Source organism: Kryptolebias marmoratus, linkage group LG13 (assembly GCF_001649575.2).
Source record: "Kryptolebias marmoratus isolate JLee-2015 linkage group LG13, ASM164957v2, whole genome shotgun sequence".
Lineage (NCBI taxonomy): Eukaryota > Metazoa > Chordata > Actinopteri > Cyprinodontiformes > Rivulidae > Kryptolebias > Kryptolebias marmoratus.
The window spans coordinates 24519271-24543539 of NC_051442.1; the positions used below are offsets into that span (position 1 = coordinate 24519271).

Sequence of the window (24269 nt, forward strand, 5' to 3'; positions counted from 1 at the left end):
ACGTAACAGCAGCAACTCGAGCACATTACTGCCCCCTATATGTCAAGAGGACAAATAACACCTTTTCTGTTCAAATTGCCAACCCGCCACAGTGGCGTGTGTGTTGATCAAATTCACCCGCCACTTCAAATATTTACCTGCATTTGGCCGGTGGTGGGTGCTAATTTCCACCCCTGAAGAAATCTGGAAAACATGGCAATTCTTTTAATTGATTTATTCCTTAATTTAACATTCTGTTCATTCAGTTTTTAATATTTTATATCAGTAACTAACAACAAACATCCCCCAACCTGACACCTACCCCAACAAACAAGTAGAAGGGGAAAAAAGAAAGAAAAAAAGAAATAAATAAGTAAACGGAATGGACTTTACTTATATAGCGCCTTTCTAGCCAACCAGGCCACTCAAAGTGCTTTACGGTATCTGCCCTCATTTACCCATCCACACACACATTCATACAGCACTGAATCTCCACAGAGCTATTCTGAATAACTCATTCTATAGAGTCTAATCAGTGATCAGATCACATTCATACACCAATGGGGCACACATCGGAGGCAGTGAGGGCTTCAGTGTCTTGTTCAGGGACACTTGCATGTTGAAGGGACATGTGGTGGACTCAAACCTCCAACTATATCATTGGAGGATTACCGCGCTAACCACTGATCCACAGACTCAAAATTATCTGACGTCCTATACCTTTAACACAGGACAGAAAGGGATTCCAGGTTGTTTCAAATGATCCACCTATTCCAGTTAAAACATTGGGAGCAAAATCTTCTCCAGTTACATTAGATGACGTAAGAAAAAAAATTCAGATCAGAATCTCTTCATGGAGGAAAAGCTCCATAATGTGAGTAATTTGCTGTAGCCTGTTGGCATTGTTCACACAGAGGAGATATTGTGTCAAATAGTGTTTTTTTAAGTATACCTTTAGTATAGTGAACTGTGCTTAGCACAGATTGGAGATCTGTGTACCCTCTTTAAATCCCATGTTTATCTCCCTTTTTCAACAACAATTTTCAACACAGTAGAAGTATTTGAATGGTTTAAAATATTTGAATATACTGTAAATAATAAAATCACTCCTCATCATTCCACCTAGAGCTTTGAAGCCAAGTGAAAAAAGCTGAAAGGAGAAAGACTGGAATATATTGAAATAGATATATAAGAACTGGGAATATATTCATTTTGACAGCATTAATTCTAGTAGATTAACCATTGTGTCAGCTATGTACACTTCAAGATAGACAAAACTTCAATTGAAAATCTTAAATGGTAGGTTATCAAGCAGATACTCTTTTGCCTTTCTGTTAACAGCAAAAATTTCACTTTAGCCAATAAATTTTACCAAATGTCTGAAGCAGCGGTTGGGAAAGAACATGACAGGTGAGATTAAAGAAGCAGGTCTTACTTTTTTCTAGAAAATATTGAAAAAAGAAAGATGTGGACCTTAATCAAGTATTTAATTTTGGCCATTGAAATGAGGATTCAGACAGCAAAAAGGCCATTCAGTGGAGTTGAGTAGCTAAAGCTTTTTTCTTAAGAATAAACAGTGTTAAAATCTTGCCTCGTTCTTATTGGAATATGTGTATCTTTACACCTTTAGTGAGAACTAATGTGAAATATAGATGTGTTTTCATTTTGGGAGTCTGATTGTGGAAGAGTTTTAGTGACGAGTTAAAAACCAGTTAATCAGTATTTGAGTTTAAAAAGTATTAAAATATAAATTTATTATGGGTTTTAATAAAAAGTGATTTATGTGTGAAGATTGTAAAACCTTTAAAATCTGAGAAATTATGTATTATGTCTTTCTTCTGTTCATTTTCTATTTGAAGTGGAATGAGCATAATTGAGCTTTAGCTTAAGCCTGTTCCTTTCTTGTTTCTTTTTTTTTTTCATCTCTTTTATGTAATTAACTCAATATATATATAAAAAAAAAACCAAAGTAACCTCATTCATTGATTTTCTTTTCAGGAAAAAAATGCAAAAATAAAAACAAAATTTAAAAAGTTATTTGAGGAAAGCATAAAATGTAAAACAATAGGCCTCTCAAATGGTAATGGAATGTTTAAATGAAAGGTTCAAGAATAACCTTCAGGATATTATACTCTTACATCTCTCTCTCTAAGGTGGTCAAACCCAGATCTTAAACAACAAGATGCTGAAACAAAGTAGTAAATTGAATTATTTTCTAACTATAATGGGGGAAAAAAAATCTGTTCTTTTTTAACCAGCTTGCTTAATACTTTAACGTATGTCAACAGACATTTAGAAATTAAACTGAAAATTATCAGTTTTAGAGCCACTGTTAATGTCAAGATGTGGTGAAAGCGTGGCGAACTAAATACGCACTCATCTTAAAATAAAAACTGATTTATTTAAATGAGCAAAACTAGAAAACAAAAGGCTGACGTGGCAGCAAAACAAACTATAACAAAAAATCCAAAACGGCAAGGCAAGACAGGGCAAGGTGTAACCAGAGACAAACAACAAACCAGACGTACCAGAGACAATGAACAATGAACCAGCAGGGTAGTGGAAAAAGTGACCGGGTTTTAAAGACAGGGGGAAATCAGTAGAAGTGGACACAGGTGAGTGATGAGGATTGTAGACAGGTGGAGAAGGGCGTGACAGGAAAGCAGGAGCAGACTGAGGGCAAGTGGGTAATGAAAAACAAAGACAAGAACTAAACCAAAACCCAGAAGACAAATACAAAAATCCCTAAAAACAAGACAAACCAAAAACCAAAAACAAAACTCATGAACTCATTACAGTTAAGCCAAAATGTTGCCAACCTCATCACCAGACACCACAGTTGACTACATAAGATACTTAAAGCAATAAATGCTGCTGGTTTACATGTTTCCTTTATTATACAGAGTGACTTCATTAGCCAGCAGTCCATTATGGAGGAAGAGTTCAAACAAACAAACAAACAAAGGGTTTACTGGCAAATTGTACCATCAGGGACTCCAGAACTCTCTGCTGTAATTATCCAGCATTCAGTTTACTCTCACACACTGTTCCACTTATCTGCTGCCTCAACAAATGTCCCATAGTAATCCTGAATCTGGGTCAGTACCAGCTGTATCAATAGTGCCATATGCACTTTAAATTAGTCTGGGTGGATGCTAATCAATGGCACACCATTGTCAGGCCTCTACAGCCACCCCTGGCCCTTGTTGATGAAAACTGATTCAGTGGAATAAAAACTGAGGGAGAGGAGAAACTCCTTGAGTGTGAATATGACAAGACCAGGACAGGTTTATTCATATATTCTAGGCCAGCATGCATCATTATGAGGGGAATCAAATAAAAAAACAAGCACACAAAAGAAATGGGTGACTTTCTGAAGTGAGCTAATTACTTATCTGGAATAAATTATATATATACAATCAAACTTGTTTGTACTCTTTTGTTAAAAAAACAAAACAAAACACAAATGTCACTAAGTTGAAAACTGACAAAAATAATAATAAGAAAAGAATTACTAAATATCAATTGCTTTGAATTTTGGTTTACCAGAAGAAAAGACAAAAAGAAAAACAATTGAATAAAACTGGCTTCAACAAAAACATTGGTACCCCTAGAAAAAAGAAAATAATAATAATTTGACCATAGGGACATATTAAACTAAAGTATGTTCTGTAATGTGTATCACAGATTTCTTCAACCTTGTAACCAGTCAGTCTGCCTATTTAAATTATGAAAAGTAGTTACACTGATCACTGAGCCCAGAAAGCTTAGTATATTGTTGTTTCAGGAGCTTAGAAAGAAAATTACTGGCATCATGGTAAAGGTGAAGGCAATAAGACCATCTCCAAGTACCTCGTTGTTTCTGTGACTATAGCTGCACATATTATTCAGAAGTTTAAGTTTCACAGAACAGTAGCCAACCACCCTGAATGTGACTGCAAGAGGAAAATAGATAACAAATTGAAGAGGCAGATAAAACAAATGATAACCAAACAGTTCAGAGCAACTTCCAAATCAGTGTTACATTGTACTATCAGTCACTGTTTGAGCCAAAGTGGACATCAATTCATAAAAAACAAGATTGGAATTTGGCAAAATGCAGATTGACAAGCTACAAAGCTTCTGGGAGAATGTCCTTTGGATAGATGAGACAAAACTGAAGCTTTTAGGCAACAAGTTCCATCAGCTCTATGTTCACAGATCAAAAAAACATACAAACCCTGATCTAATTTAAGTGAGTAAGCTTTATTTATATAGCACATTTCACAGACAGCAACGTCACAACATGCTGAACAAAGAGCAACATAACAAAATAGTAAAACCATACCTAAAAACATTAAACCAACACCTAACTAAAAACCTGTCTGAATAAAAATGTCTTAAGATGTTTCCTAAAAGAGACCGTGGAGTCTAAGCAACGCAGCGACAGGGGGAGAGCGTTCCAGAGCCTGGGGGCAACCACTTGAAACGCTCTGTCATCACCAGGATGGACAGAAAGGCTTCAGAAGAGCCGAGATATATTTGGGAGACCATGAAGTGCCCTGAAAGTTAAAACCAAAATTTTGAAATGGAGCCTCAAATTTACAGGGAGCCAGTGCAGAGAGGCCAGAACAGGAGTTATGTGAGCTCTTCTAAGGGTCTTAGTTAGTAACTTTACTGCAGCGTTTTGCACAGACTGAAGGCGCGCCAAGGAGGCTTTACTTAAACACGTAAAAAGACTGTTACAGTAATCTAAACGAGAAGAAATAAAAACATGAACAATCATCAGCTTAGAAATATTTCTCAAATGAAAAAAAAAACAGTTGCAAATTAACGTTTTACAATGAGCGCCAAAAACAACACCCAAATTTCTGAGGTTATTATTTACTGAAGGAGTTAAAAAAGGAAGATGCTGCCAGATTACAGGGATTTTATCCTCAGGGGCTATAACAAGAGTCTCAGTCTTATTTGCATTTAACTGCAGGTAATTATCGTTCAAATTTTGATTTCTGACAGACAACTGTCAAATTCAGACAGTTTGTAGAGCTCAGATTATCAAAAGGAACAGTACAACGGAATATCATCAGCATATAGATGATAAGATACATTACTGTAACTTTTTAAGATGTCTCTTATGGGATAAAGATACAATAGGAAGAGGATAGGGCCCAAAACGGAACCTCGGGGTACCCCGCAGGACAGCGGTGCAACAGAGTAAGCCTGATTCATAAAAACAGTGAAAGACCTTTCAGATAAATAAGAAATGAACCAATTTAAAACAGAGCCAGAGATACCAAACAAATCTTCCAGTCTGCTAATAAGAACAATGTGATCCACAGTGTCAAAAGCTGAAGTTAGGTCCAATAAAACCAGCACAGAGTAGTTTCTAGAGTCATCTGCCATCAACAAGTCACTGAAACTTTTAATAACGCTGTTTCAGTGAAGTGTAATTTGCAAAAACCAGACTGAAAAGTGTCCAAAATGTCATTTGCCTCTAAGAAGCTACTCAATTGTTTTGCTACAACCTTCTCAAGGATCTTTGATAGAATTGGTAGTTTGGAGATAGGTCTGTAGTTTTCAGGTAGAGAAGTCCAAATTAGTTTTTTTTTTAACAGAGGACAGACAACAACAGTTTTGAAACAGCGGGGTACAGAGCCAGAACAAAGAGATAAATTAATCAGTTTTACAAAACTGGAGCCAAAGCAGTTGAAAATATCTTTAAAAAAAAGATGAAGACATCAAAGGGACTGGAAGACAGTTTTATTTGACGCAAAAGTTCTGTGATGTCTTGAATTGACACGGGGTGAAAAAGGACCAAGTATCAGTGGACAGAGGACAAGGGACCAGACAGTGCAAGGGTGCTGTCCCTTCCACACCTACCAAATATTATACTGCATACAATTGACCATTGTTGTGGACCAGATATCGATCAATCGCAGAAGGTTTGGTCAAACTTTGAGGCCTGGCTACGCCCCTTCAGCATGCACGAAAACTCACCATTTTGATAACTTCTGCTCACCCATGCCATATGAAAAAACTAGCCAAGTTTGAAACTGATTGATTAAAATCCCTAGGAGTTTGATCAAATGTGGAGGCTATAAATTTCCAAAATGGGGTAAAAATCCGACAATTGATCCAAGATGGCCGACTACCTGCTTGGTACAAAGCATTGATGCAGGACACTTTTCTGTAGCTCTTAAGGAGTTCTACAACTACATGCTTCTACTTTAAATTAGGGTCAATACGGAGGGAATTTTGAAAGTTTCCATGGGGCACTGTTGAGCAGGTCGTGGTGCGACATTTACAAAACCAAAAAAACATGTATATTTCATGCACGACTGATGTATGCACAAACTTTGGTGACTTTTAGATTATGTTTAGGCCTCCAAATAGCCAATTTATTTTAGCTACAAAAAATAATAATAAACATAAGGAATACAATAGGCCTTTGCAGCACTTAGCTGCTCGGGCCTAACCAGACAGCACATTAGAGTGACAATGAACCAGTGAGTAAGTAAGGAAGATGCTTCTCCTCCATTCCTAGGGCATTTTCTCACTCTCAAAATTTTCACTGACTAATCAAGTCAAAAATCTCACTGCAATCTATCTCTCTTAGACATTTTCAAACCCACTGGTATGCCATCTGGTTCAACTGACTTTCCCTTTTTCATCTTCTCCAAAGCTTTCTGAACTTCATCCTCACTAATCTTTTCCACTTCCTTGTCCACAGTTTCTATAACATCTACTCTTCCTTCCCTTTCATTCTTTTCATTCATTAGATCCTCAAAGTACTTTATCTTCTCATCACACTCTCCTCATGTGTTAGAACATTACCATTTCTATATTTAACAGGTCTAACCTGCTGCTCCTTTCCAGCCTGATCCCTTTCTCTTCCCAGTCGATACTAGTCTTTTTCTACCTCTTTAGTGTCCAGCCTCTTGTACAACTCATCATAAACCTTCTGTTTTGCCTTTGCTACCTCCCTCCTTGTTCTATGTTGCATCTCCCTATATTCCTGTCTCCTCTCTTCAGTCCTCTCACTGTCCCATTTCTTCCTGGCTCACCTCTTCCTCTGGATATCTTCCTGCACTTCACTATTCCACCACCAGGTCTCCTTATTATCTTTTCTCTGTTCAGATGCCAACACTGAGGAACCTTCCTACCTGCCTCTGTAATCACTGTGGCAGTAGTAGCCCAGTCATCTGAAAAGTCTTTTTTACTACCCAGAGCCTTTAACAGCTCTTTTCTGAAGTCACAACATTCTTTCTTCTTTAACTTCCACCATTTGGTCTTCTCTGCCTTTACTCTTGTCCTTTTCTTCACCCCAACAGTCATCCTCCACACCACCATCTGATGTCTGGCCACACTCTCCCTGCCACAACCTTACAGTCTGTAATCTCCCTCAGGTTACCTCTTCTACACAGAATGTAGTCTACCTGCATACTCCTGCCTCCACTCTTATAGGTCACCCTGTGTTTTGGAAATAAGTGTTGACTACAGCCATTTCCATTATCTTGACAAATTCCACAACCATCAGTCCTTCTTGTTTGTCAACAGCACCAGTGGCGGTTGTTGTTAACCCAGGCCTCGATTGATCCGGTATGGTGTCGCTTGGATGAACTTGCATGTTAGTTTTGGCAAAAGTGTTTTATGCCAGATGCCTTTCCTGACATAACCCTCACCATTTACCCGGGCTTGGGACCAGCATAAGAGATATAATGGTTTGTTTTCCCTAGTGGCTGGTTTCATTTCACAATTAAATAATAAATTAAATTTAAAAAACCTAACTGTGCGGTTTATATAAACATTATTTTCTTTTTCTGATAAATTTAATTCCTTAAATACATCGTTATATATAGTATTTTCCTGGTGATTAGGCTGTAGCTGGAGGGAAGAACAATGTTGTGTGAAATAGAAATCTTGAACGAGTAATGATAGAAAGAGCGTAAATAGCATTAACATGGAGTTCATTCCTCATACAATCTGTTTTGATGTAGCTGTTGTTTGATGTAACCCACTGATTCATTTCTCCTCACCTTAATGGTCTTAAAACTTCTTTTGTAAAATGGGCTAGTATGTGCTGCTGTTTTAATTTCAAGCCTATTAAAATGATGAATGAAACTGAGGGTGAGTAATAAAGGGTAGAATTAGCATGTGAAGACAATCCTCAGTGAAATACCTGCAGCAGAGAGCAGCTTCATACAAGCACTGTGATTCAATGTTTACCTGTTTCTCATTAAGAAATAACCCATTCCACACTTATGATTTTGCAATGATTGAAGTGAGCCCAGAATAACTTATGACGTTTTCTTGTAATAATTAATAAAAAAAAAATATTTATTTTGATTATCTAATTAATCTCTTAAGCACTAAATCTACCTTATCATTTTTAAATAATGTGACTTTTGTTACTTAGGGATAAAGGGAAATAATTTTTTCCTTAAGCTTAAATTCAGAAAGCATCATTCTATGGGTGTGCTTCCTAACTGAATTGGAAAACAGTTGTGAACACTTGTGAAAATAATTATTTGTAACACCATAAAAGTAATAATTAAGCATAAGCATTGAAGCACACTTATTCTGTTTACAAGTTTTGTCAGTTTTCACACCTAGCAGCTTAAAAAAACAAAGAAAAATACATGCAAATTTATTTCAAATTGTGAACTTTTGTGCTATGACTTGTGTAGCAGTACATTGTAAGATCAGGACAAAATGTGCAAAACATACACAACAATAGAATCTAGAAAAAATTTGTTAAAAGACAAACAACAAACAGTCTTCTTTGGAGCTCTGCAAAACTGGCAAACTTCACAGCAGAGGCATTGATTTATCAAGTTTATCTTTACATTTCTTATTCAGTTCATATAATAAAATATAGTTGTTGTTTTTTTCTTAGTTGTAGGTAGTAGTTGCATGTTATACTTGCCCCAATTTTTTTACATGGAATGTAGTATTTTGACTTCAAGCTCAGATTCTCTACCAGAGGCCTGGAAGCATGAGGTTTCTGCTCAGTATCTTAGTTGTTCCTAGGACATTGCTCTTCTGGACAGAGGCCTTTGAAGTTGGGTCTGCTTGTTCCTCCTTTTCCACAATTGGATTTATGCTGCCTGAGACATTAACTTAGCATTTTGTCATAGGAAACTTTATATTTGATGTACTCCAGGAACTTAGTTGTTTCATCTTGTATAGTGGCTCTGATGCTTACTTGTCTTCTACCTGCCTCCTTGCTCTTAGTGTACACTCTCAGGGTGCTGGGCTTTGGGTGAAACCCTCTGTGAATTGTGAAGAGCATCCTTGTCTTGATGTCAGTGGGACAGTCTCCTCTTTTTGCCAGGCTGTTATACCAGCAGGGTATCTGATGACTGGCAGTGCAAATGTGTTCATGGCTTGGACTTTGTTCATACCATTCAGGTGGCTCTTCGGGACCTGGCTTACTCTTTGTAGATACTTGGTTGCAGCTGACTTTCTTGTAGTCTTATCATGGTAGCCATACGCCTGTGGGATTCCAAGGTGTCCTGTATTGGGAGGTCTGTCCTAAACATTTGAAATATTGCCTTTATATTAGTTCAACATCTTCAGTTTGGCCACCTTGCCTTTTTTGGATAACATTCAGTCACAATTAACCAGCCTGAATGACATTCGAATGTCCTTGCTTTATATCCTGGTGTAGTGAATCAGTAAATCGATGTCTCGCAAAGGTATACGCCACACTTGATGCTGACTTGTGCAGTTGACTTTGAATTGGCCTTTAGAGTCATCTTCACATATGAGTTCTTGCTGAAGGCTCCTAATCAATCCCTCCAGGATTTCGTAGGCATCAGGCAAAATGCCTGATTTCGTGGGGCATTTTCCTAAAAGTTACGATGAAAAGTTGCAATTTTTTTTTACTAAAATCAATAAAAAACATAACTTTTAATATATAAAACAAAAATACTTCCTAGTTTTGTAAGATAATTACCAGCAAACATTGACATTCTCAAAAGGTGCTTTATTTGAGAACTTTGATAGCTTCTAAACTGACATTCATGAGCCTTTCTGGATTGTCCCTTGTCTGCAGCTCTCCTCACATGTTTTGCAGACACAAAGTGTTTGTCGATGCGTTTATGTTCCATGATTACACTGCAGGACGTGCAAAACAGCTGCAGCTGGGGAGGAAACTGGTTTGCGACCGCAGTGAAGTTAGTTTTAAGTTGGATATTGGATATTCGCGCTGCGTGGAGTTAGCGGCGTCTAGCTCACGGCTGACCCGAAACAGGAACGCTAATGTCGGACAGCTTTTTATGAGGTCAGGGTTAGCTAACCTTACTGAAGACATGGCCATAATGGTAGACAAAGGATTCCTCATCTCTGACTGTGTGAAGTGCAAGGTGTACTGTCCACCTCTTCTCACCAAAAAAACGTCAGATGCCAGCTCAAAATGTCCTCCAGACACAGAAAATTGCACGTCTGCGAGTGCACGTTGAGCGTGTAATTCGAAGGGTTAAAGAAAACAAACTATTCAATTTGGTTATCCCTTTATCTATTGTTGGAACTATTAATAAACTTTTTATAGTGGCTTGCCTGCTAGTCAATTATCAAAATAAACATCTTGTCAGGGCATGGGCTAAGAATGAAAGAATGTGTAGTTCACTTGAACCTAGAAAAGAGATGAGCTCAGAGATCATCTATAAACATATTACAAAAGTTGACTTTTACTGCAAAGCCCTTTTCCCTTGTTCAGTATGTTTTTCAGATGGACATAATTGTGGTGATTTGGCTTTTTTCTGGGTTTTGTTTCTGTTTTATTTTTATTTTAGTTCTTTGGTTTGTGTTTTTGTTTTGTTTCTATTCTGTTATTTGGTTGTATTTGCCTTTTGTTTTTGTCTCATGTTCATGGTTTCATTTCACTCTTCCCCAGTCACTCACTTGCCTGTCAGCCACGCCCATATACACCTGTCCTGACTCTGTAATCATTCCACCTGTTCCCACTCACCTCGTTATCCTCAGTGTTAAAAACCTGGTCACTCTTTCCATACCTCGCTGGTCCATTGTTTGTTTGTTTGTAGATGTTTGCGTTCTGTCTGTTTCTGTCCTGCCCGTTCCCAGTCCTGTGTCTGTTCGTATTTCTGTTTCTTGTTTTAGTTTGTTTTTATTTGTTTGCTGCCACGTCAGCCTTTTGTTTTGTTTGTTCTTTAGTTAATAAATTAGTTTCCTTTTAAAATGAGTCTGCGCACTGGGTTCGTCTCCGTCATCTCCACCCAACATGACAATAATGTCTACCGATGAAATGAGTTATCACAGAAGTAGTTAAATGTATTTTTATTATGTACTGACTGCATGTTATCAAATTTCATGAATAAATCTGAAGGCAAATAAACATTTCTTAATACATTTGTTTTTATATAAACTTTGTAACAAAGCTAGATCCAAACTATATTACAGGACAATGCTGAAAGTGCAAAAGGTTTTGAGACTATTACAAAAGCAGAATCTCACATATGTGCTGCCCGTCTCATTGAGAGGTACTTCTGCATGTAAATGTTAAAATAGAAGTGGTCAGATTTTTGTCTGATTATTTTTTGAACTTCCATATCTTGATCCAGTTGTTGCACAAAGAAATCCTCTGCCCAAACAAAGAAGTCACACCACATAAGACCAGTAATAAGAAGTTGGCCTTGTACCTGCCAGTAATAAGGATGTTTTTTTAATTTGAAAATCTCATCTGTGATCTGCAAGTACTTGCAGTCAACATAACTTTTCACATTTGGACATTTAATTTCAACCAAGCCAAATGATGGGGTCTCCCTGGGGTCAAAAACAAGGCCATCGGGGGAGGCACCTAACTACGGGGCCTCAGGGTGAATTACTAGTCCACAAGGTGAATAATTCACTATATAATGGTGGGTGTATTCTTTTGCTGCCTGAAACTCCATGTCAGAACCTCTCCGCATTTCGGCAGTTTCTTTGGTACCCCTGATTATTCGCTCTGCAAGAGATTCAGCAGTACGGTGACCTCTCACATGACACACCTCCCTAAATCTTGAAGAGGTTATTCTTGATTGTCGCAGCATGTGCCACTCATGAACATAGCTCTGGGCTCGTGTTGATGTCTCAAATTTGTGAGCCATATCTAAGGATAACTGCAAACTCTGCAAACTCTGCAAATGAAAATCAGTGCATACCCAGATACACTCTGCTGGTGACAGATGATGAGTAAAAAGTGGAAGAGAAGGAGGAGGTGGAGCATGCTGATGTAACTCTATGCATCGGGTTAAGAGTTTGGGCTGCTGATAGGACAGCACATTTCCTTTTTGCACCAGTCCAAATTCAGAATCCACAAGAGGCTTCTCCACACTCATCCCCATGGTTGTCACCAGTGGCTTTTCCAGTGGATCCAAATCACTGTATGCCTCTGCCACTCGAAGCACAGACAGGTCAGGAAGAGGGCCAGTCATTCCCCTGAAGAGGGTACTCCTTTGAATGAAATATCACACAGATGTAATTAACTCAGCGCTAAAAAATATAAGGCAGCAAGACATAAAAATGTTTTATCAGCATTATTTACCATAATCCTCCTTGACACAGTGGGCCATGTACAGGCTTTACTACAACCATCTTGCCAACTGGACCTGGTTTCACACCCTGTGGAATACAGAACCAGAGTCTTTGTGCTTATAACAGTCTTCATCATGTGATCAAGGGTGAATGGCAAGTACAACTTAAATTGTAATGGAGAGAAAATATATATATAACAACTGCAAAAATACAATGAACGTAGCCCAAAATTAGTTGTTAAGCTTTACTGCAGCAAAGACATCTCACTGAATTATCATGAACAAAACATGTCATACATGTGCAGAGCTTTACAACCTACAGCCGTTCGAGGTTTGTGCCATTGCTGTTCTGATTCAGTACAGCTGTGAACAGGAGGAATGAGTGGCACACTGAGTTGGGAGAAGTGGGCCGTCTGGAACAGCAGAGCCACTGTATGGTTACACATAGCAGTACCAGCCACACAGGAACAACTGCATGTCACCATGATAACAGGCACTGCATCTCTGAGGACTACCTGTTGAGAGATCATTTTAAGTCATTACATTTTGTTAAGGCTTTCAAACTATTGGCACGAAATGGAGTGCCCTCCTTAAAACAGATAAAAATTCTGTGTTCAAATGGAACTCGTGTTTACAGCGCAGGAAATCATTTACAGTCATAATCAATAAATTAGAATATTCAATTCAATTCAAATTCAAATATACTTTATTGATCCCAAAAGGGAAATTAGATGAAAGGCTTTCTGATTAGGCTTGTTTGTCAGATTGATCAGTTTGCCATGTTAATCTGATATATTATTTTTATCTTTCATCAGCTGTAAACACAAAATCATAACAGAAATAAAGGCTTTATTGCAAAAATAAATTAATGTATATAATGTATTTTAATTAGTGGATTAAGCTACTGGAGTAAATGAACTTTTGAATAATACTCATTTGTTGAATATGGCTGTACATTAGGTGAGGAACTGATTTTTACAAAGGTTTACCATCGGAAGTCGTTCAGTAAGTGAAACTTTATGTAGTAGCTTTCAAGCTGTAAAGATTACAAACTGCTTCACAATCAACATCAAAACAAGGCATGTGGAACTGGTCTTATTTGAATGTTATGTTAGAAAGATGATAAATGAAAAAAAGAGGAGAGGGCTGTAAACACAATCCCATTTGAGCTTGACACAAAATCCTTCCAAATTAACAGAACAGAGGCCTTATGGAACATGGCCATATTTTTCTACATGCAATAAATTTGAACCTGAACAGTCAGCTGAACTCAAACTGTGACACATTACCAGTGCTGCTCTACTTTAAACTTTGAGGTTTGTCATTTTTCTTCATGGATCTGAAGCAAAAAGCCCGAACCGCAACCTCTCCTGTTACCTGGTCTCTGTTTGACACTAACAACAGCAAACACACATTAAAGCAATATGCACTTAGACATAAACATAAGATGTTAGGTTAAACATTGTCCGCTTGAATGACTAAGAATGTTCAGAAATTTAATTAGCACATTTTTATATAAACAACGTCCGGGAATAATGTCTACTAGCACAGGCTAAAGCTAAAGTTAGCCACAAAGTTTAAGCAAAGTAAGACTCACCTTCGTATCTGTGGATGTAAGATGATGCATACATCTTAAAGCCTTTCTCTAATTTACTCGTTGGTGGTTTGGATGATGATTTACAAATGCGGTGGATATCATTAATCGTCAGCTTGAGCAAGCCATGCAAACACCTTGTGTAAAATGCCATTTTCAGTACACTGGAAGTGCCGCATATCCCTGAACGAGGAAGTTGACGTGCAAAGAGCAAATTGGAGTCCCATCAGCTTTTTATGGATATTTTCTGCTTTATTTTAGCTAGCTCTTGATTTACCGGTCGATCTACGTTCCTACCCTCATCTATGGTCACGAGCTTTGGGTAGTGATCGAAAGAACGAGATCGCGAATACAAGCGGCTGAAATGAGTTTCCTCCGCAGGGTGTCTGGGCTCTCCCTTAGAGATAGGGTGAGAAGCTCGGTCATCCGGGAGGGACTCAGAGTAGAGCCGCTGCTCCTCCACATCGAGAGGAGCCAGAGGTGGCTCGGGCATCTGGTGAGGATGCCTCCTGGACGCCTCCCTGGTGAGGTGTTCCGGGCACGTCCCACCGGGAGGAGGCCCAGAGGAAGACCCAGGACACGCTGGAGGGACTATGTTTCTCGGCTGGCCTGGGAACGCCTTGGGATTCCCCTGGAGGAGCTGGCCCAAGTGGCTGGGGAGAGGGAAGTCTGGGTCTCCCTGCTTAGGCTGCTGCCCCCGTGACCAGACCCCGGATAAGCGGAAGAAGATGGATGGATGGATGGATGGATGGATGGATGGATGGATGGATGGATGGATGGGTGAAATTTTTGCTAGTTTAACATTTCCTCTCAAGACCTGTAAATGACAGTACAATTCAAATCTAAATCCAGACACGCTGTACCACACCCTGATTGTGTGCAATTCACCTTGTTTATTTTCAGCAGCAATGTCTCTGATGTCATGTCTGATTTAGGATATGTGACAACATGAGCTTTTGTCAGACACCGCTGTCATTTTATTGCTTCACAAAAATCTGCACTTGATTTGTTTTATTAGCAACAATTTTGATGAAAATTGTAATCTTATCATAATAAAAAATGACCAATGACAAAATGCAGTTAAAACATGTTTTACAAGAAATATTTGTTTAAAAAAACACAGCATTCCAAGAAAAACACTTGCTACCCACTGTAAAATTTGGTGGAGGTTCCATCATGCTTTGGGCCTGCGTGGCCAATGCCGGCACTGGGAGTCTTGTTAAAGTTGAGGGTCGCATGGATTCCACTCAATATCAGCAGATTCTTAAGAATAATGTTCAAGAATCAGTTACGAAGTTGAAGTTACGCCGAGAATGGATATTTCAGCAAGCCAATGATCCAAAACACTGCTCCAAATCTACTCAGGCATTCATGCAGAGGAACAATTACAGTGTTCTGGAATGGCCATCCCAGTCCCCAGACCTGAATATCATTGAACATCTGTGGGATGATTTGAAACGGGCCGTCCATGCTTAGCGACCATCACACTTAACTGAACTGGAATTGTTTTGCAAAGAAGAATGGTCAAAAATACCTTCATCCAGGATCCAGGAACTCGTTAAAAGCTACAGGAAGTGACTAGAGGCTGTTATTTTGGCAAAAGGAGGATCTACTAAATATTAAGTCACTTTTCTGTTGAGGTGCCCACATTTTTGCACCTGTCAAATTTTGTGTTAATGCATACTGCACATTTTCTTTTAGTCCAATAAACCTCATTTCAATACTGAAATATTACTGTCCATAAGTTATTGGTTGTATCAAACTGAAATGGCTATTGCAAGTACCCAAATATTTAGAGATAAAAATAATTAAGATTAATAGGGGTGCCCAAACTTTTTCATATGACTGTATTTACACATTTACATATACATACACACATTTACATACATAGATACATACAAAAGGTGTGTTCATGTTATCTGGGTGCATGTCTGGTAGTTAGCCACCTGGAGATGCACAGTTTAAAAAAGTGCCGTGAACAGTAAAAGGCCCGCCATCTACAGCACCCAAGAGCAGAAAGGACAGGTGGATCCAGCCCATGAAGGCAGCAGCAGTCCCAGGCAAACAGACAACAGGCACCACTCCAAGGCAGCTGTGCGTTCGCACGGAGATAAGTTGCCAGCGAAGCCCAGGGCCAGCAGCCCCCAGGACAAAGAGGTACGGGGAAAGACTCAGGGCACCTGCCCCCCCACCCAGCCATGCTGCCACCTCCCGCCACGCAGGCTAAGACCCCCCAACGGCCTGGCGCCCTCACCAGCCCCCAGCAGAGACCTCCCATCACCAAGCAGGAGAGGCCCCTGCAGAGCCCCCAACACACCGGGCAGGCACCAGTCCACCGCAGCAGCCGGAACCCAGAAGGACCCAGGTGAAAGGGCATATAGCCAACCCCCTTTGATGGGCCAACCCCCTGAGAGGTCTAGAGTGAGGGAATGCCAATCGGAGCCCAGCGCAGCCCCCGGGACCCCAGCCAAACCGTAGGAGCCATAGACCACCCGGTGGGAGCCCACCACTCCGGGACATGGCCCGGGCACCCACACGAACAACCCCACACCAAGGGGGCAGCAACCTGCAGGCAGCCCCCCAATGACGTTGTCAGAGATCCCCAGCCACTCCCAAAACCCCAGCCCCTTCTGAACCAGTGCAGGCACCTGGACGGGAGCAAGAAGGAGAAACCACACCCCCCAAGCCCAGCCCATGCCCTCCCCCGTGTGTCTGTGGTGTGTCTGTGGTAGTGTGAAATGTTGTTATGGGTGCAGTTGTGTAAGTCTAAAGGTGCATTAAAATGCGGTCAGTGGGGCCCCACTGCTTGCAGACAGCAAGACCCTCCCCAACCCTGAAACCCTAAGTGTGTAATGCATTAAAATAGAGGTGCAGGGCGGGGCCAAGCATGGCAAGGGGAGGGCACTACCTGGTGCTCCCCCCATGCCTGCAAGGCTCTCCGCCCCACACATCAAGACCCTACTGATGAGTTGTGTTGCATGTGTTGGGAGGAAGGGGATGAGCACCAACACCCCTGCCCACACCTTCCGGCCCCTCGGGTCCCAGCCACCGCGGCCCCAGACCCGCTCGCCGGAACAGGGACACAGGGGAGACCATGCAAGTCACACAACCTGAGCTAGAACCTGCAGCCTTAGGAATACAAGGCAGCAGCACTTACCACCGAGCTACCGCAGCCCCAAACCAACTACATAGTCGTGTTCAAAATTTAAATGGTGCTGCCAGTTGCCAAGTATCTGCTTGTCAAAGTGATTTATGAGGAACCATTTGCTGCATAGGTTAAATGGTAACACCAGGAGTCAGTAGTCAGAAAACAGAGGTTTATTGTTCTAAGCTTCTTTGTGCAACATGCTTTACAGTCCGGCTTTGTATCATTTGAAATACCTTTTGTCAACGTACCTATTTTTGATTTATATATGTTTTAATCACTGAAAGTGAATTTTGTTTTCCATGATTTAATCTTTTGGTGGAAATAGGGACATGTAAAAAAATGTTATATTCACTTTTAACATACAGACATTGACAAATTTATTTGTACCCTTTTGTTAAAGAAAGAAAACCCCTCAAAATTAACTGAAATACCTTGAAATTGACTGACTGTTGTAATAAGAAAAAAAGGAAAGCCAGCTAATAGAAATTAGTCATTGCATTTTCATTTGGGTTCCACTGAATTATTGACAGAAAAAAAAATAACTAATGAAAATGGCCTTTCCAAAAGAGATGGTACCTTTACTTTAGCATTTTGTTGCACAACCTTTTGAGGCAATTACTACAATCAAGTGATTTCTGTACCTCTCTCTGAGACTTCTGCATCTGCCAACAGGTATTTCGGCCCACTCCTCATAAGCAAACTGCTCCAGGTGTCTCTGGTATGTATGCTGCCCTCTCCAAACTGCTGGTTTCAGCTCCTTCCACAGATGTTTAACAGAAATTCCCTCTTCAACACATTCATTTGCCTTGAATGAACTGATTTTGAAGGAGTCTCTTGACTTTATGTTTTTAACTGAAACGTGGCAGCAAAGCTTGGATTTTATTCATCTGCAGAAACTCTGCCCAGGAAATTTTTCTGTGCTTGCCACACCCAGGAAAGTGTGCCAAGGTGTCTTCAATGTGTCTTTAAGTCCTGATCCAGCTCCTCCTAATTTTCTGATCCAAAGGCGTATCTTAAATGATCACACTCCTGAAGCTCTTTTTGATTCTGCCTCTTTAGATTTTAATATCATGAGTGTGGATTCATTTGCTTATTCACTGTATGGAAATTTTAGGACACTATTTTACCTGTAAAACTGAGTACTGTTCAGCGCTCAAGATGTCCTTGGATTAATAAGGAAATTCTTAGCATGAGGAGAGTTTGCCGTAAGGCGGAACGTCGGTGGAAAAGCACTAAGCTGGAAGTACACACGCTCTATTTTAAGGAACTGATCAGCTCCTTAAATGAGATGCTTAAGAATGACAGATCCAGTTTCTTTGCAAATCTTATTAAATCTAAAGGTCGTAATCCAAAAATTTTGTTTGATTCAATTAAGAACATTGTTTCACCATCTTTTTCTTCTCCAAGTGCTTTTACAATCGCTGACTGCAATCGTTTGAAAAATTATTTTATTGCCAAATTGCCGGCATCAGGGCCGGTATATCATGACGTCACCTAAGCCATACCCCCTGAGAACAGGAAGTACAATGTTTTACTTTCCATTTATGACCCCCTTGACCTAATCAAGATGATCTTGTGTCAGAAGACAGATAACAACTTGGTCTGACTTGCATTAAAGCAACGAGAGGTTTCGCTGGAGGGCGTGGCCGTGGCTGCGGGGCGAACTCAGATTTCACGCCATTGCCATACGTTTGTCCCTAAATTCCACATATTTCAGCCGAGCTACACCAAACTCAATACAGTCGATCCTAGTCCACCTTCTATACGAATGCAGTCCAATATTTGGTAGGTGTGGCCTCCTGTAGCCATAGTCCAAACCCCACAGGAAGTCGGCCATTTTAAATCAAATCCGCCATTTTTGTGTTTTTTGTTTTTTTGTTTTTTACATGTTGTATCTGAGTGAACTCCTTCTACAGATTCTGATATGCAGACTTTAGAATCACTAAGCACAGTCTTGAGACATTGCATATCAAAAGTTATCAAAAGCTTTTTGCTACATCAAAGCATGTGGGCGTGGCCAAGCCTCAAAATCTGACCATTCGCCATAAAATATTGAGGTGGAAAAACTTGAACACACAAGCTCCCAGCTACATGAGACTTTATGTCTGTCATAACAGCCCAACACTGATCACATTCACATGGTCAATTGGAAATGTTACCTTAGCCCTGGCCATTTGAACAGGAAGTAACCTGCTTTCCTGCTGGTTGTCTTCCTTTCATCTATGATTCATACACATTTAAACTGGTGTGCGCCCACTAAATTATTCCAACAGTCATATCTCACTGATATCTCATCCACTCTGCACCAGATTTTTTGTACATCATCAGTGAGCACTGGTAGACACATGGTGTTGTTGTTTCATGCCATCACTTAAGCTCCGCCCACTCAGAAAAGACACTGAGGATTAATAGGTGACTCCTCCAGCTTCTCCCTGTGTATGATATAAGATTGAAGCCTTATCCATTAACTCCTGATAACCACACATGACATGTTCAAAAGCCTACAGGAAGTCCTCGCCAATCCTTCACCACAAAACAGGAAGTGACAATGACTCCTGTCTAGAAGGTCAGATTTCTGCCAAAATTTTAAGACATGCCACTGGACTTGTACTAAACTGGACTGACGGCTATTTGGAAGATTTTCCAAATGCACCGCCCAGTGGACGGGTGTGGGAATGGTGCAAAAGTGTTGACGACGGTGATGGTGTGGAAGTATCGAAGCTCCTGAGGTTGCCACAAGGCCAGAGTGGTGCTGAGCTGCAAGGGCCGCCAATGCTGCTTGCTTGCTTCTCATGTTCCCTGCAACTCTAGATTTTGTTAAATTTTGTTATTTAGTTTTAGTTGCTGCCACGTCAGCTTTTTGTTTTTGTAAATAAATGAGATTTTCATTGGAGTCAGTCTGTGTCAATGACGTCTGCTTTGGCATCCAGTGTCAGGTTGGCAGGAGAGAGAAGCGAACCCACAGCGCAGACTCATCGTTTCTAGAAAAGAAACAATTTTTTAAAAATAAAAACAAAACAATGGCTGATGTCACAGCAAGACTAAGCATAATAAAAGCTTCACTGAACACAACCAAACACGAGAGGCAAGAAGAGAAGAGAACCAGACAGTGCATGAAGCAAGACAAGATAAAGTGTTTGATAAAATCAAGTAGTCTTTGAGTTAGTCATTAACTAATCTTTTCAGGACCTTAGCTAAAATGCAAAGAGCCAAAATGGGCCGATAATTAATTAGAACAGTTGGATCACCACCTTTTTAAAAAGGGAAATAACAAAAGCTGTCTTCCACTCATCTTAGATGACATTAGTTTGTATGGAAATATTAAAAATGTGTGACACTGGTTCTGCTATGACACCAGTTGCCAGGCGTATGGAGTATGGGGAAAGCTTATCTCAAGTCTTACAAATTTTACTGGTAGAAATTTTAGCAAATGAAAAGGTGTGGCTGTTGAAGGCATTATTGGTTAGTGTATTAGGTGCATGTGTCTGTGTGTATACTAAATTGCCAAAAGTATTTTCTCATCCATCCAAATTATCAGAATCAGGTGTTCCAATCACTTCTATGGCCACAGGTGTATAAAATGAAGCAGCTAGGCATGCAGACTGTTTTTACAAGCATTTGTGAAAGAATGGGTGCTCTCAGGAGCTCAGTGAATTCCAGCGTGGAACTGTGATAGGATGCCACCTGTGCAACAAATCAAGTCGCGAAATTTCCTCGCTCCTAAATATTCCACAGTCAACTGTCAGCTGTATTATAAGAAAATGGAAGTGTCTGGGAACGACAGCAACTCAGCCATGAAGTGGTAGGCCACGTAAACTGACGGAGTTGGGTCAGCGGATGCTGAAGTGCATAGTGCGAAGAGGTTGCCAACTTTCTGCAGAGTCAATCACTACAGACCTCCAAACTTCATGTGGCCTTCAGATTAGCTCAAGAACAGAGAGTAGAGAGCGTCATGGAATAGGTTTCCATGGTCGAGCAGCTGCATCAAAGCCATACATCACCAAGTGCAATGCAAAGCATGGGATGCAGTGGTGTTCTCTGGAGTGACGAATCACACTTCTCCATCTGGCAATCTGATGGATGAGTCTGGATTTGGAGAAGAAGTACAGGAGAACGGTACTTGTCTGACTGCATTATGCCAAGTATAAAGTTTGGTGGAGGGAGGATTATGGTGTGGGGTTGTTTGCCTGACCTCAACCTGATAGAACATCTTTGGGATAAATTAGAGCAGAGACTGAGAGCCAGGCCTTCTTCTCCAACATCAGTATGTGACCTCACAAATGCGCTTCTGGAAGAATGGTCAAAAATCCCCATGAACACACTCCTAAACCTTAGGGACAGCCTTCCCACAAGAGTTGCTGTTCTAGTTGCAAAGGGTGGGCCAACATCACATTGAACCCTATGGATTAGGAATGGGATGTCACTTAAACTCATATGTGAGTCAAGGCAAATATTTATATACACTGCTCAAAAAATGAAGGGAACACTTAAACAACACAATACAACTCCAAGAAAATCAAACTTCTGTGAAATCAAACTGTCCACTTAGGAAGCAACACTGATTGGCAATCAATTTCACATGTTGTTGTGCAAATAGAATAGACAACAGGTGGAAATTTTTGGCAATTAGCAAGACACACTCAATAAAGGAGTGGTTCTGCAGGTGGGGACCACAGACCACTTCTCAGTACCTATGCTTTCTGGCTGATGTTTTGGTCACTTTTGAATGTTGGTGATGCTTTCACACTCATGGTAGCATGAGACGGACTCTACAACCCACACAAGTGGCTCAGGTAGTGCAGCTCATCCAGGATGGCACATCAATGCGAGCTGTGGCAAGAAGGTTTGCTGTGTCTGTCAGCATAGTGTCCAGAGGCTGGAGGCGCTACAAGGAGACAGGCCAGTACACCAGGAGATGTGGAGGAGGGAGTAGGAGGGCAACAACCCAGCAGCAGGACCGCTACCTCCGCCTTTGTGCAAGGAGGAACAGGAGGAGCACTGTCAGAGCCCTGCAAAATGACCTCCAGCAGGCTACAAATGTGCATGTGTCTGCACAAACGGTTAGAAACCGACTCCATGAGGATGGTATGAGGGCCCGACGTCCACAGATGGGGGTTGTGCTCACAGCCCAACACCGTGCAGGACGCTTGGCATTTGCCAGAAAACACCAGGATTGGCAAATTCACCACTGGCGCCCTGTGCTCTTCACAGATGAAAGCAGGTTCACACTAAGCACATGTGACAGACGTGTCAGAGTCTGGAGACGCCATGGAGAGCGATCTGCTGCCTGCAACATCCTTCAGCATGACCAGTTTGGCAGTGGGTCAGTAATGGTGTGGGGTGGCATTTCTTTGGAGGGCCGCACAGCCCTCCATGTGCTCGCCAGAGGTAGCATGACTGCCATTAGGTACAGAGATGAGATCCTCAGACCGCTTGTGAGACCATATGCTGGTGCGGTTGGCCCTGGGTTCCTCCTCATGCAGGACAATGCTAGACCTCATGATGCTGGAGTGTGTCAGCAGTTCCTGCAAGATGAAGGCATTGAAGCTATGGACTGGCCCGCTCGTTCCCCAGACCTGAATCCGATGGGGCACATCTGCGACATCATGTCTCGCTCCATCCACCAACGTCATGTTGCACCACAGACTGTCCAGGAGTTGGTGGATGCTTTAGTCCAGGTCTGGGAGGAGATCTCTCAGAAGACCATCTGCCACCTCATCAGGAGCATGCTCAGGTGTTGTAGGGAGTTCATACAGGCACGTGGAGGCCACACACAATACTGAGCCTCATTTTGACGTGTTTAAAGGACATTACATCAAAGTTAGATCAGCCTGTAGTGTGTTTTTCCACTTTAATTTTGTGCGTGACTCCAAATCCAGGCCTCCATTGGTTAACACATTTGATTTCCATTGAGGATTTTTGTGTGATTTTGTTGTCAGCACATTCAACTTTGTACAGAACAAAGTATTCAATGAGAATATTTCATTCATTCAGATCTAGGATGTGTTATTTGAGTGTTCCCTTTATTTTTTGAGCAGTGTATATGACATAACTGTGTGTGTACAAATTATGCTCTCTGCCTATATAAATGACAGTGTAATGTGAAACTGAAGGCAGTGTAAAGATACTTAAATTACTATTTAGGGAGCAGCCGGTTCATAACAACAGGTGGGGCAGCAACCTTCAAAAAATATATATAATAATAATTTGCCACAAAAACAGTTCTAGTAAAGTACACCTTACTTATTTAGCTTGCTGTGTCCCCACCCTAAACTATTTTTAAATGGAACCTAAAATGTTTTTTTTCTCAGTTTTTTTTTTTTCAGTTATGGGACAGGACAGGTCCACATTCACCACTAGATTTATCATACACTCCTGATCAAAATCTTAAGACCAGTCAAAGAATTGCAAGAATTTGCATTTTGCACTATTAGATCTTAAGAAGGTTCTAAGTAGAGCTTCACGATGTTAAAGGAAAAAATCAGTGCAAGAGACAAGAACTTTTGAGCGGGGAATTAATTGAAAATTGCATTTACACTCAAACATGATTTTTTCAGCTGATAAAAAATTTAAGACCATAGTCTTTAAAAGCCAAAAGCTGTGCAAAAATCTGGATTCCATGTCATTCTCTGTCCAGTCTTTACACCTCCTGATGGCAAAAGCAAAAAAACTCACTGACTTTGAACGTGGTAGGATTGTTGAGCTGCATAAGCAAGGCCTCTCACAACGTGCCATCGCTGCTGAGGTTGGACGCAGTAAGACAGTCATTTTGCATTTCTTAAATGATCCTGAGGGTTATGGAACAAAAAAGTCAAGTGGTAGACCCAAAAACATTTCACCAGCTCTGAGCTGCAGGATCCGATTGGCTGTCCGTCAAGACACGGGACGATCCTCTACCCAAATTAAGGTCATTACTGGTGCTGACTGCAGCCCAATAACCATCAGACGGCAACTGCGAGAGAAGGGCTTCAGAAACAACGTCTTCAAAGGCCACGTCTTCTTCAACGCCACAAAATTGCCCGTTTGGACTTTGCAA

General features: G+C 40.7%; 2 protein-coding genes across 5 annotated transcripts in view; both read right to left on the minus strand.

Moving 5' to 3' along the window:
* Window positions 1-24269, minus strand: part of ntm (neurotrimin) — a 295982-nt gene that overhangs the window by 74918 nt on the left and 196795 nt on the right. The gene's annotated exons all lie outside the window — the stretch shown is intronic.
* On the minus strand, window positions 11357-14400 carry LOC108249953. The gene is made up of 3 exons (XM_037979034.1): window positions 12812-14400; window positions 12503-12579; window positions 11357-12411 (listed from the first exon to the last, which is right to left on the minus strand). The coding sequence occupies exons 1-3, from the start codon at window positions 13019-13021 to the stop codon at window positions 11781-11783; spliced, it is 918 nt and encodes a 305-aa protein (XP_037834962.1). The 5' UTR covers window positions 13022-14400; the 3' UTR covers window positions 11357-11780.